The sequence below is a fragment of the Rhinolophus sinicus genome, chromosome 15, assembly GCF_057876585.1.
Source record: "Rhinolophus sinicus isolate RSI-liver-muscle chromosome 15, RSI-T2T, whole genome shotgun sequence".
Taxonomy (NCBI): Eukaryota; Metazoa; Chordata; class Mammalia; order Chiroptera; family Rhinolophidae; genus Rhinolophus; species Rhinolophus sinicus.
In genome coordinates this window covers 104,445-118,605 of record NC_142515.1, presented here as the reverse complement: position 1 = coordinate 118,605, position 14,161 = coordinate 104,445, and the positions used below count along the sequence as shown (strand labels likewise).

General features: G+C 49.6%; 1 protein-coding gene across 1 annotated transcript; it reads left to right on the top strand.

Moving 5' to 3' along the window:
• The first annotated feature begins 102 nt into the window (after positions 1 to 102).
• LOC109439856 (scavenger receptor cysteine-rich domain-containing protein SCART1-like) lies at positions 103 to 13,102 on the top strand. Its single transcript, XM_074338731.2, has 12 exons — positions 103 to 478; positions 839 to 1,162; positions 1,755 to 2,045; positions 2,718 to 3,032; positions 8,111 to 8,416; positions 8,545 to 8,862; positions 8,938 to 9,252; positions 9,327 to 9,641; positions 10,112 to 10,180; positions 10,252 to 10,566; positions 11,189 to 11,332; positions 11,759 to 13,102. Exons 1-12 carry the CDS (start codon positions 418 to 420, stop codon positions 12,079 to 12,081), a joined length of 3,096 nt encoding a protein of 1,031 aa, XP_074194832.2. The 5' UTR covers positions 103 to 417; the 3' UTR covers positions 12,082 to 13,102.
• Positions 13,103 to 14,161: the final 1,059 nt, after the last annotated feature.

Below are 14,161 nucleotides of genomic sequence, written 5' to 3'. Positions count from 1 at the left end.
ACTGCAGTGAGCCTTGTTCTTCCACACACCTTTGTTGGCGGCAGAGAAAGGCGTGTCTCCCCAACAACCTTCACGTCCCTGGCCCTGGGCCCTGGCCCTGAGGTGGTGGCTCCTCTGGGAGTCTCGAGCCTGGGTCTGTGCCAGGCAGCTGCTGTGCAGGAAGCCCAGTGGGGGCCTCACCACATGCCACTGGTGCCGTCTGTGCTCAGGCCCAGTGGGTGAGCTCCTGCTCTTGGGACAGATGGCGGCTCTGATTAGCAGCTCTGATTGACAGCTCTGATACCACCGGGGGGCAGGTGGTACTCCCAGGGTTCCCTCTCAGAAGGGCTTCCCACTGAGTTGGAGGCCACCTCCTGAACTTGGGTGGAGCACCCTCGCTTGTGCCTGGGGTGGCTGCAGCAGCAGAGGTGACCAGGGATGGCATTGTCCCCTCTGAGGCTGTGGCCCTTCCTCCTGGCCTGCTGGAACCTCCCTCCAGGTGAGTGCTGGGATCTGGAGGGCTCCGGGCTCTGAGGCTGGTCCACAAGGGGAGGGCACGACATAACTCAGGGGGGGTGCATCATGGGAGTCTTAGCCCTCTGCAGGCAAAGTGACCATGGGCCATGCCCGTGTGAAGATTCCACAGAAAACGGTCCTTAGACAGTCATTTTTGTTAACATTTTACTTCGTTAATGTCATCACCATCAAAATAAAGAGTGAGAATACTTGAGGAAATCGAAATTAAGGTTGCAAACTGGGATGGAAGGTGAACATTAGATTTCTAATTTTGGAAAATTCTGGGCAAAAAGTTCTCCAGCGCATCTTTGCCATGGCCGCTCCTGGTGTTCTTGCCCCAAAGGCCTCGCCGAGGACTCCGTGACTCTGCTGAGGGGCGGGAACCCCTGCGGGGGCCTGGTCACTGTGCAGCGCGGAGGGCAGCAGGGCATGGTGTGCGGAGACCACTGGGGCCAGGGCGAGGGGGACGTCATCTGCAGGCAGCTGGGCTGCGGCCACGCTCTCTTCACGCCCATGTACGTGCTGTGGCCCAGGGAGAGGCAGCGGTCTCTGCTGCAGGCTGTGAGGTGCCAGGGCGACGAGGCCTCCCTCTGGGACTGCTCGCTGGGGCCATGGGAGCCCGAGCAGGGCTGCGCGTGTGAGTGCATCAGCGCCCTGCACTGCTCAGGTAGGCGGCCGGCAGTGTCCCCACCCTCGTGAGGGGGCCCGATGCGTGCCCCTCAGACCCTCATCGCATTGCGATGGCCCCAACTGCAGCAGCGCCCCCTCTGAGGCGGGCACCACACTGGTGAGGAACGTGCGCTTTCGCAGATGGACTTGCACACCAGGGCAACCCTTTCTGGGTTCAAGCGTGGGGCCCAGTGGTGACCACACAAACTTCTGGGGTCGCCCATGGCTCAGGCCAGGCCGGCCGGCGTGGTGGTCCTGGCCCCTCTGCTCTGTTTGGGGAGGGGAGTCCTCCCCCTGGAGCATGGAAGCCCCAGGAGCTGGAAAGCTTGGAGCTCATTTCTGCTGTGCAGTGGGAGTGGGGGGGGCCTCAGGCAAGGAAGGGTGAGGTGGGTGCAGCTGCTGCCTCTCCCCTCCTCAGGGGTCCTGGGCGGGAAGGAAGGGCCTCTCTGCAGACAGGTCTCTGGCTTCACTCCATCCGCCAAAGGCCAAGCCCTCCTGGGGGGGGGGGGGGACGACTGTGGGTTGAGTGGGGTGCAACCCTCCCAGACCTGCTCAGGTGAGGAGCAGGGCGTGCTCCTGTATGTGTGCAGGTGGGAAGCTGGTCACCGAGAGGCTGAGTGGAGGAAGCAGCCCCTGTGCAGGGACCCCTGACATCCTGTTTGGAGATGGCTATAACGTGAATTGTGGCTTGCATGCAGAGGAGGCCAGTGTCTTCTGCAGGGGACTAGGGTGCGGCCAGGCACTCCAGGCATCCAAACCCCTCCTCAGCCCAAAGGTCGTGACCTGTCAGGGAACAGAGTCCAGCATCTTCAACTGCAGGTTCAACTTCAACTTGTGGGCACATTGCATGCTTGAGACGGACTCCCCGGTGGTGTGTTCAGGTAGGGATGCAGAGCCCAAGGGTCTCTGAGGGGGAGGCATCCTCTCACAGTTGTGCTTGGGGGACTAAAGGGGACATCCACTGCCTGGAGGAGAGGTGGGGAGTTTGTCCACCCACTGCCTACCAGCTTGCACGCCGCCCCTGGAGGGAGAGTGACATGGAGCCTTCCTAGGACCCTGCTTCTCTCCTGGTGGTCTGAAGTCACCTTGGGAGGTGATCCTTTCCTGTGCCAGGACCTCCACACGGCTCTGATGGCACGTACCGGGGTGCGGCTAGGCACTGGGGTTTAAAACTGACCAGGCAATTAAAGTGCAAGCCAGACATGCAGTCCAAGCCTGACGATGCGGTGATGACAGATTGTGGTGTAGGGCTGAGTGGACTGTGTTCATTTACCCCTGGCTCAATGAGGCCTTGGGGTGAGGAATGCTGTCAGAAACTGAGTGAGATGCTGAGGGATGGGAGGGGAGGGTCCTCCCAGCCTGCAGGCCCCCAGGAATCCCAGTGCCCTCTTTGGGGCTCCTCAGGGCTGTGCCAGGCCAGGTGGTCCTGGTTTCCCTGTGTCCTTCCTCCCAGTGGGACTGGAGGGCAGGGCAAATGGGTCACTTTGCCCAGGGGCCTGCAAAGCACCTGCTCTGCCCCGGAGGGACTGTTTCAGTCCAATGTCCACCTCTAGGACACACCGAGGCCCGGCTGGCGGACGGCGAGCACCCCTGTGCTGGGCGTCTGGAGGTGAGGCGCGGCCTGACCTGGGGCACCGTCTGCGATGCTGACCTGGACCAGGCCACGGCCCACGTGGTGTGCCGGGAGCTGCAGTGTGGCTCAGCTGTGTCCATGCCTGGCGGCTCCCACTTTGGTCCGGGCTCCGGGGTCGTGTGGACGGAGGCCTTCCACTGTGTGGGCAATGAGTCCCAGCTGTTCCACTGCCCTCGGGGTCCCGGGCACCAGTGTGGGCACAGCCAGGATGCTGGGCTCAGGTGTTCAGGGGAAAGTAAGTTTTCATGTGATTGTAAAGAGAATTGTTCTCTTAATTTTTGTCAGGACTGTTCATTGCCAGAATATAGAAATACACCTAATCTTTGTGTATTGATCTTGCACTCTCAACTTTCCTGAACTTTTTGTTAGCTTTAATAGTTCTAGGTGAATTCTGCAGGTTTTTCTATGTAGAGCACATCTCTGTGAATACGCGTAGAGATAGTTTTACTTCTTCCTTTCCAACTGGAATGCCCTTTATGTCTTTTTTCTTGCCTCGTTGCTCTGGCTGGAACTTCCAGGACAGTGTTGAGTAGCAGTGGTGAGAGTGGTACCCTTGTGTTCCTCCTGACACAGGGGAAAGCTTTCAGCTTTTCACCACTGAGTTTGTCAGCTGTGGGTTTTCCCTAAATGCCGTTTATCGTGTTGAGAAATGTTCCTTCTTTTCAGTGGGTTGAGTGGTTTTATCACGAGTCTGTTGGATTTGGTCAAATGCCTTTTCTGCATCGATTGTTTTACTTTGCTTTTCCTTCGTGTTGTTAGTGAAGCCATCTGGTACTGAGCTTTTCTTTGCTCAGAGATTTTTGTTTATTGATTCATTTACTTTACTTTTTATAAGTTTGTTCATATTTTCCATTTCTTACTGAGTCAATTTTGGTACTTTGTGTGTTTCTAGAAATATGTCCATTTCATTGAAATTACCTATGTGTTGGGGTGTCTGCTCATAGCAGTCACTTATGTTCCTCTGTATCTATAAGTTCACTAGTAATACCTCCACTTTCATCTGATTTTTGTAATTTGGGCCTTCTGGGGTTTTTTTTTCTTGGCCAATCTTGCTAAACGTGAATTTTGTTGACCTTTTCAAAGAATAAACTTTTATTTTCGTTATTCTCTGTATTGTTTTTTATTCTATACTTTATTTACTTCCACTGTAACCTTTATTATTTTCTTCCTTTCACTAGTCTCAGATCCAGTTTATTCTTATTTTTCTAGTTTCCTAAGGTGTATTTAGGGTATTCATTAGAGATACTCCTTTCATAATATAGACATTTGCCACTAGAAATTTTCCTCTGAACAATTTTTCTGCTTCAGTCTATAAGTTTTAGTATGTTGTTTGCATTTTCATTCATCTCAAAGTATTGTCAGTTTTCCTTGTGATTTCTTCTGTGTTCCATCTGTTGTTTATGAGTGTGTTGCTTTTGTGAATTTTCCAGTTTTCCTTCTGTTACTGATTTCTAGCTTCATTCTGCTGTAGTCAGAGATGATATTTTTATGATTTCAGTCTTTTAACATTTATTCAGACTTGATTTGTGCCCCAGCACAAATGGTCTGTCCTGGTGAATGTTTTATGGGCATTTGAGAAGAGTGTGTATTCTGCTGTTGTTGGGTAAAGTCATGCGCTGCACATGTCTGTTAGGTCTAGTTGGTTTATAGTATTGTTGCAGTTCCTTACTTCCTAATTTACCTTATGTGTACATGGTCTATTCGTGATTTAAAATGAGGTATTAGTGCTCTAGTCATTATTTTTATTTATTTATTTATTTTTTGAAAAAACCACCCAGGTTGTGTATTACAAAAACAAGGAGAAAAATTGTGAAAAGTGAAGAATAGGCAATCCACAAGTGGTTGTGGGTATCAACCACACATAACCAGAACAATCATAATTTTGTATTACTGAAAAGGTTTGATCTATTAAGATCAAATGACAAAGTTTTTTTTCGACAAGTCTAAATCAATTGATGATATATATCAAAATAGTGCCAACAGGTGAATCAGTGAAAAAGAAAAAGTTAAAATATCTTAGCCTCAGCACTGGAAATCCAGCAAGTTCATGTATTTAAAAACCAAATACACCAAGGTCCTTAAAAGAAATTTTCCTTGTCATGTATAGAATATAATTTATCAAGAGAAATGTATTAACCTTTAAGCCCCTTCTAATTGGAAATTAGAGGAAATTATCTTAGTATACATTTAATTTTCTATACTAAAAATAATTTTTTAAAATGCATTCGAAAGGAAAGTTTAGACTGTAAGTAGCCTGGCACTTAATAGAATATAAACACAGAAAATTCACAAGTCAACCCAAGCTACTCATGGTAAACACCACTATGAAGAAGAAAAACAAATTTGCATATCATTTTCCCCAGTAAAAGATGTAGGATACATGGCTGAGTCTGTTATTTACATCAGATAGAAATTAGATCCTTGGGCCAAGCAGAAACTATAACATAATCAAACAGAATACCTACAGAAAATATGCCTCCCTAAATTTTTAGTTTTAAAAATGTTTAGTTTGCTTGTTCCCTTTGCCTTAGATAGTTGTATTCGTTTATTACAAGGTCAGGCTCTAGTCATTATTTTAAAATAACCCTTTAATTCTGTCAGTTTTTGTGGCTCTGTTATTAGATGCATATATATTCATAATTGTTATATCTTCTTCATGGATTAACCCTTTAATCAATATATAATATTTTCCTCTCATAACATTGTTTTTAAAACTTAAAGTCTATTTTTGTCTAATATTAGTATAGCCATTCCAGTGCTCTTTTGGTAAATATTTGCATGAATAGCTTTTTTTTCAGCCTTTCACTTTAAACCAATTCTGTCTTTAGATCCCAAGTGAGTTCATGAAGATAGAATATTATTGGACTATGTTTTATTTTTTAATCCATTCTCCCACTCTCTGCCTCTTAATTAGGGAATTTAATCTCTAAGCATTTAAAATAATACTGATAAGGGAATATTTCCGTCTATCATTTTGCTTTTTTTTTTTTGTATATCATGTATTTTTTTGTTTCTCGGTTCCTCTAATACTGCCCTTTTTTGTGTATAATTGAGTTTTGTAGTGTACCATTTTGATTCCCTTATCTTTTTTGGGGGGAGGGGGGCGTACATTTTAAAGTTTTTTCACTAGTGGTTAACTTGGCCATTATAACTAACGTCTTAAAATTTTAAAACTCTACTTTGAATTAAAACCAACTTAGCTTCAAAGTATATACAAGCCCTGCACCTATGCATTTATTGTCATAAATTACATCTTTATACATTGTGTGCCCATTAACATAGATTTATAATTATTGTTGTTTGTATTTGTTTTTTAAGGCATATAGGAAAAACAGAGGAGTAATAAACCCCAAATACAATAATGTTGGCTTTGTGCTCTTATGTAATTACTTTTATCAGTGTTATTTAGTCATATGTCTTTGACTTACTGTCCACCTATTATTTCAACCTGAAGTTCTTCCCTTAGCATTTCTTCTAAGACAGGTCCACTAGCAATGAATTCCCTCAGCTGTGTTTTAATTTTTCCTTTATTTTTGAAGAATAGCTGTGCTGCATATAGAATTTGGGGGTAACAATTTTTTAGTCTCTCAGCATTTTAAGTATGTCATTCTGGTGCTTCATGTTTTCTATGGTTTCTGATAAGAAATCAGCTGTTAAAATTATTGAGGGTCCTTGTAAACGGTAATTCACTTTTCTTTTGCTGCTCTCAGGATGCTCTTTATATTTGGTGTTTGACAGTTTGATTATAGTGTGTCTCAGTGTGGATGTTTTTGAGTATAGTCCACTTGGACTTTGTTGAGCTTCTTGGATGTGTAGGTTCATGTCTTGCATCAAACCTGGGGAGGGTTTTTATGTTATTTAAAAACCTTTATTTCCTGAAATATTTTCCCTACCATTTTCTGTCTCCTCTCTTAATAGGACTCCTACTATGCATATGTTGGTACACTTGATGGTGTGCCACAGGTTTTTAGGGATCTATTTATGTTCTTTCATTCTTTTTTCTTTCTGCTCCCCAGACTGGATAATTTCAGTGTGCTTGTCTTCAAGTTCATTGATTCTTTCTTTTGCCTGCTCAAAACATAAGTTGACCCCCTCTAGCGAATTTTCAGTTCAGCTATTGTACTTTTAAGCTCCAACAATTCCCTTTGACTCCTTTTAAAATGATTTATATCTCTTTATTGAAATTCCCTGTGTAATGAGACTTCGTTATCCTGGTTTCCTTTATCTCTTTGAGCATATGTAAGACAGTGTATTTAAAGTATTTGTCTTGTAAGACTAATGACTTAGTTTCTTGAAGGACATTTTCTATTTTTTTTTCACACGAATGTGTCATACTGTCTTGATACTTTGCATGTATTTCATATTTTCTTTGGAAGCTGGACATTTAAAACTTATTATAATGTGGCAACTCAGAAAATCAGATTCTCTCCCCACCCCAGGGTTTGTTGTTGATAATTGTTATGGGTTATAGTTCTTTGTTTAGTCACTTTTCTAATTTCTTTTTGTAAAGACTCTATTCTCTGTCATGTGTGACCACCGAGATCTGTTAAACAAACAAACAAACAAACAAAACTCAAAACTGTTTTGGACTTTGCATATTAGCTCTTTGTTGGATTACACCTTCAAAGCTGACAAAGGCCATTTTCCAACTCTGCCTTAGCATTCACTTCTTACCTGGCAGAGCTAAATTGGCCAACTTCTTGCTTCATTAAATTTCTCTGTTTGATTAGATACTACAGTTCCAAAAAAGTTGGTTATGATGGTTTTACCAGCTTACTCATTGTTTAGAGGAGGGATGGAGTTTGGGGGTTCCCTCTTCTTGCATGTCTCAGATTTTCCTTCCCAGTTCCAGGGTGTGGGGTGTGTTTAGGCTCACACTGTGAGCCAGGTGCCACAGCATATGCAGAGACTGCAGTAGGAGGCTGCCATGTTCTGCTGATTCCAGGAATTCCAGCTGGACAGTGAAGCAGTAGCTATGCAAACCAGCTGCTTCTGCCTTAGTGTTCACTTCCTGCTTGCATGTAGACAACATTCCACAACGTCACTTCTCATTAGTGTTCCTGTGTTTTTGCTTACATTTCAGAGTACTCAAACGTTGATTTGCCTGTTTTCCCCAGCTTAATCCTTACTGTATTGGAGGGGTGCATTTTGGTATTCCCTATCCGCCATTTATAGTGATGTCAATCCTAAAAGCTGTTTTCTTACTCTCCGCCTGTCCCTCCCAAGTCTGGGAGTGGACTGTGTTTAACAAAGCTTACATTAAGCACAGAGTCTGCAGGGTCCAGAGAAATGCTGACACCCCCACTCCACCAGGGTTCCGGCTGGTCAACGGCAGCCACAGCTGTGAAGGGCGAGTGGAACTCCAGGGTCAGGGGGCCTGGGCACCCCTCTGTGCTGCACACTGGGACTTAGCAGATGCCTCCGTCCTCTGCCACCAGCTCAACTGTGGTAGTGCAATGGCCACACCTCGAGGAGGCCATTTTGGGGACGGGGACGCTCCTATCTGGTCTGACGTGTTTCACTGTGTGGGGACAGAGCCCTATTTGTGGAATTGCCCAGTGAGCACCCTGGGGGCCCCCGCCTGTGCCCCAGGAAACGTGGCCACCGTGGTCTGCTCAGGTGGGTCAGCAACAGCACTGGGCAGAGGGGGCTGAGAGTGGACGGGACTCTGGGGGAGTTGGTGGTCCTCTCCCCTTTGCAGGCCGAGGGTCCCTCCCCCTGACACTTGCCAGCCTCTCTCTCCCCAGGTCTCTCCCACACCCTGCGGCTGAGGGACGGACAGAGCCACTGTGATGGCCGCGTGGAGGTGTCCCTGGACGGCGTGTGGGGCCGTGTTCTGGACGAGTCGTGGAACCTACATGGCGCATTCGTCGTGTGCCGGCAACTGGGATGCGGAAGGGCCCAGCGAGCCTATGATGCGCCTGCGCCCAGGCGTGGGGCGGTCGGGGTGGGGCTGAGCCGAGCGCGCTGTCTGGGCACTGAGACCCTCCTGACCCAGTGCAACGTGTCCAAATCCCTGCTGGTGCCCGCGGGGGCCTTGCGGGACGTGGGCGTCGTGTGCTCTGGTGAGTGAGGGCCCGCACCCACCGCCATCTGCCTTGGGGTGGGGGGTGGGCCGCCCTGATTCGGTCCCTCTGCAGGGAGCCACCGGGTACGGCTGGCGGCCGGGCCCGGCCGCTGTGCGGGGCGCGTGGAGGTGTTCCACGGAGGCGCGTGGGGCACAGTGTGTGACGACGGCTGGGACCTGCAGGACGCACACGTCGTCTGCGAGCAGCTGGGCTGTGGCCGTGCCCTCAGCGCCCCGGGGGCCGCGCACTTTGGGGCCGGGGCCGGTCGCATCTGGATGGATGAGCTGGGCTGCAGGGGCAACGAGTCTGCGTTGTGGCAGTGCCCGTCGAGGGGATGGGGCCAGCACGACTGTGAGCACAAGGAGGACGCCGGCGTCTTCTGCTCAGGTTTGTGCAGCCACCCAGCCTCCCAGCCCACTTCACAGAGAGTTGATTCTCTTGACTCTCCTCTTCTACTGTAGGGTTCACAGACCTGAGGCTTCAGGACAGAAGCCAGCCCTGCGCTGGGCGGCCAGAAGTTTTCTACAATGGTACCTGGGGTGGCATATGCCAGTCCCTGAGTCCTGCCTCCTTGGAAGTCCTGTGCGGGCAGCTGGGCTGTGAGCACCACGGGCAGCTCCAGGCTGGGGTCGTTTCCCGGAAGGCCCCTGGGGTCCTCTGGGTAGCCTCCATTAGGTGCCGGAACAAGCACGAAAGGTCCCTGTGGCAGTGCCCCTCAGCCCCCTGGGACCAGCACTCCTGCTCCAGCCAGCAGGAAGCCTGGGTTGTATGTGCAGGTGAGGAGGGGCTGTGTGTGTTGGGGTCTATGAGGGGTGCTGCTCCAGCACTGGCCTGTTGTCAATCCACAGCGCCCCATTTCTCTGTGGGATGAAACTCCCACCTTCACTTTAGCTTCTAATAGTGGGGTGTGCTGGTCCAGCAAGGGTGGAGACCTTGTCCCGAGCCTCTGAGCTGCGGCGGGTCATCTGAAGTCTTCTCAGCCCCCCTGTCCCTCCCAGTGGGAAAAGCAGGACCACTGGGCTCCACAGGCTTCCGCTATGGAGGGGGCCTTTTGGAGAAGCCCAGGAGAGTGTGTGGAACCCCTCAGTTTGTGTGGGTACCCCTTGGCTAAATGGGTAGAGCTCTCTTTTGTTCCTTTAGAAGCAGACATTTCTGGGGATGGGGAGAAAAAGAGGAAAAGAAAAAATTTCACAGAATTTGAAACTGGTAACCTTGAAAATCAGATGTGTCCTAATTTCCTACACAGAAAAGGTGGGACCAGCTCCTCAGGACCCTGGGGAGACCCTCAACTGCTCAGCCACTCAGACCTGCCCAGGTGTGTGCCCTGTCCCCTTTCTGTCCTTTGGTTTGCCGTGTACCTGCTGACCTGGGCCACTGTGTTTCCAGAGGAGGGCGCCATGCGCGTGCGCGGGGGCGAGGACCGCTGCTCTGGCCGCGTGGAGCTCTGGCACGCGGGCTCCTGGGGCACCGTGTGCGATGATTCCTGGGACCTGGCAGACGCTGAGGTCGTGTGCCGCCAGCTGGGCTGTGGCCGGGCCGTGGGCGCCCTGGCGGGGGCTGCCTTTGGTCCTGGCTCGGGTCCCGTGTGGCTGGACGAGGTGGCGTGCAGGGGCAGCGAGGCGTCCCTGTGGGGCTGCCCGGCGGAACCGTGGGGACATGCAGACTGTGGACACAAGGAGGACGCGGGCGTGCGCTGCTCCCGTGAGTGGACAAGGCCCAAGGTCCCTCTGTGTCCCTTCTGTGGTCTGGCAAATGGTCCATGTGGTGGGAGGTTTCCTCATTGCAGTCTCTTGGGAAAAGCTGCTTCGTTGTGGTTTCCAATACTATTTTGTGGACATGTCTTGTTTTTACCCTCAATCCATGTTCACTCCTGGGGAGTGGGGTCACCTTGGATCTAGCGCTGCGTTTGTTGTTCCCTACTGTGTCTTTACTCCGAAGCACTGGACCTCATTCTGTTTGCAGAGAACAAAAGTGACCAGAGTCGTCATCACAGCAGCTTGCGGTGTGGGCAGGCTTCGGTTCTGTGCCCATAAGTCACCTGCTGTGGCTGCTCAGGAGCCTCTGTTTTGGGGCCACGATAGTGATAGTTTTAACAAGGGTGGACTTCTCCATGAGAGCAGAAACCTGGCACCTCCCCCACCACACACCAGCCAATTCTGGGGTGCTCTGCCCAGCAGGGGCCAGCAGATGCTTCCCTCAGCCCTTCTGAAGCCACATGGTGGCCCATGAGGGTGAGGGTGTGGGCCCTGCGGGGCCTCCTTCTCCCTCTAAGGGGCTCATGGACCCCTCACCCACCCTGAAGCCACTCCTGTTCTCCTTGCAGAGCCTGGCCCCCGCCCCCTGCCGGCCCCAGAGCCCTGCCTGACGCTCAGGGCGGTCAGTACCGTCCTGGCTACACTTCTCGGTCTCCTGCTGGGCCTCCTGGGCCTCCTGATCCTACTGCGAATCTCACGAGCCAGGCAGAGAGGTACACACACCCACTCGGGTCCTGTTGTCAGTGTGGGAGAAATGAGTGGAAACTCACAACTGGTGTTGGGGTCTCTGAGGTGGGGTTTTGCTTAAAGCGGCCTTTTATTGGCCAAAGAGAGAGACTTAGAAATTAGTCGGCCTCAGGCCCCTGGTCAGAGCTGAACCCTAGAAGCTCCCACGTGACGCCCCATTGAGGCTTATTGGGGGCAGTGCCTGGCTTTCCTGACAAGGGGATGATGGTGTCCAGGGCAGGAGGCACCGAGGGGCCTGGTCCCATCACTGAAGCCCCCAGTCTCTGCCCAGAGCACTCTGCCTTTCTGCTTCCTGAGTGAGGTCCCCACCTGGAAGTCCTGCCCCCACGCCACCCCCTACGGCCGCGTCCATACCGGTCTTCTGTATGTGACTGTGCTTGCCTCTGCCTCAGGTCTGGGAAGCTCTGAGGCATCTCCTGAAGAACCCCTGTATGATGTCATTGGGGAACTGCCTCTAGTGTCGCTATACGAGGAGATTGGGGAGGCTGAGGGTAAGCCACAGGGTGAGGAGGACCAGGGTGTGGCCAGGTGCAATGGCAGGTGTGTCTGCAGCTCTGGGGGTGAGCCTAGGGGTGGGGCTCTGGAGGACCAGCAGGAGGGGGCCGCTGACCATAGGGGGCTTGGATATGAGGAGTCCGTTGGGTACGGGGAAGGCAGGATCAAACCAATGAGGGCAAACGGGCTGCCGGACTCCAGTCAGAGAGGGCATGTCTGAGGTGGGGGAGGCCAGGTGCGTGGGTCCAGCAGGTGGCAACTGGGTGGGGTGGGTAGCTCCTGTGCTTCTGCTGCGCTGCATCTCACTCAGCCAGTGTCCTCACCTGGAGGAGCGCATGAATGGAACCACCCACATCGCTGTGACGGGAAGATTGAGGAGCCCGTGTCCAGATGCTCTGAGCTCTGTCAAGTGCTTTTTGGTGACATCGCTATGCTACCCTAACGAGAGGGAAACCAGCAGGTCAGGCCACCCATGACGAGTCAGATATAGCTTCTGAGGCAATATGGTGACATGGTGTCTCATGCGTCATTTCAGGAGAGGCCACGAGCCTCAAGGATGAAGAGTCTGCAGTGGAGGAGGGTTATGACGATGCTGCAATTCCGCTGGAGGAGATGACACCGTGAAGACCCTGGAGAAAAACACACCAGCTGACGTGTCCTCGGAGTCACAGTTGTTTCTGCTTCTTTTCAATGCGTCGAATTTCAGAATGACACAGAGACGTCACTCTTGGTGCCCTGTCCTCCCCCGCCCCGCCTGTCCTCTTGTCCTCGTCCCCTCTGGGAGATTTTCCCTGTGGAGAGTTCCGCCTCATAACCTGCAGACTTCCTGTGCATCACGATAAGTGCTGACGCATATAGAAATCCATGGTTGTGTTTACTATTTCTTTAAAACAAACAAAAAAGCATAAGTAGCACCATCGTCGTGTATTATCTATAACCTGCTGCTGCCAGCAGCACCCTGGTGGCCTGTGGCACCCGGCAACCTCTGCCTTCATTGTGTTCTTGTAAACTCTACTTCACTGAACCCAAAATATCTTGTAGGTTTTCTGCACGTGCAATCATGTCATCTGTGAACACTGTCAGCTTGTCCGTTCCTTTCCACTTTCCTTTCTGTGCCTGACTCCGTGGGCTGGACGCCTCCGCCCGGCATCGGCCCAGGCAGCACATGGCCTGGGTCTCACTGTTGACCGTGGTGAGACTGCTCCAGATCTCATTTTGCTATTAAACGTAATGTCTGATGGTTTTGTTGTGGATGCCATGTATCTGCTGAAGGAAATCCAGTGTATCTGTTAATTTTCTAAGAGTTTTGGTTTTTATCATGAAAGTGTTGACTTTAATCAAATGCTCTCCCTGCATCTATTAAGACGATATATGATTTTTTTCCCTTTTGTGGTTAGTGTGGTGAGTTATGTTGATTGATTTTCTTTTTTTCTTTTTTTTTTTCTTTTTCTTTTCTTCCCATTCAGAGGTCCCTCCTTGCTTCCTGCCTTTACAACATGAAGCAAAATCAGTCAGTTGTCTGGGCAGGGCCACAACACATGAGACCTTCATAAAAAGAGAGGGCGCTGTCTTCAAGTAAAACAAATTTTTCTGTCTCTGCTGGATATCAGACTAAAATTACCTCAAAAGTATCTGAGAAAATCTGGGTTTTCTCTCTGCCTTGGTTACTTTGTGTTTTTTCTTAGTCATTTGGGCCTATTGAGCTGAGAAAAGTTGCTAAATAGAAATAAGGGATAGAATTAAGAGATTTAAAAAAAGGTTATCTAACATGATGCCAGACTCAAAATATTATAAAGGAATATTGCAATTATTTTCCCACTAAATATTGCATTGGTTGCCTCTATAGATTGATTGATTTTCAAACCTGAAATCAACGTTGGGTTAAAGAAACTAACCTTTGTCATGATGTATTGTTCTTTTTATTTATGACAGAAATCAGTTTGGCAATATGTGGGATCAATAGTTACCACAGAGATTGATGTGTAATTTTCCTTTATTGTAAATGTTTCTGTTTCATTTTTTGGTATGAGGATTGTTCAGGTCTCATAAAAATTAGGACATTTCCTTCTTTTAAGAAATACTTGCAAGAATTTGTGTAGCGTTGGTTTTATTTCTTTGTTAGATGTTTGGAAGTGCTGTTGTGTCATATCTAAGAATCCATTGTCAAATTGAAGGTCATGGTGATATACCCCTATGTTTTCTTCTAAGTGTCTTATAGTTTGAGCTCTTAGGTTTTTAACCCTTTGTACTTAATTCTTGTATATGGTGAGGTACGGGTCCAACTTCATTCTTCTGCATGT

Coding starts and splice junctions, on each gene's coding strand:
- LOC109439856 (XM_074338731.2), top strand. CDS start 418: ATGGCATTGTCCCCTCTGAGGCTGTGGCCCTTCCTCCTGGCCTGCTGG. Junction 8,417..8,544: donor GGCCACCGTGGTCTGCTCAG/GTGGGTCAGCAA, acceptor CTCTCTCCCCAG/GTCTCTCCCACACCCTGCGG. Junction 11,333..11,758: donor CTCACGAGCCAGGCAGAGAG/GTACACACACCC, acceptor CCTCTGCCTCAG/GTCTGGGAAGCTCTGAGGCA.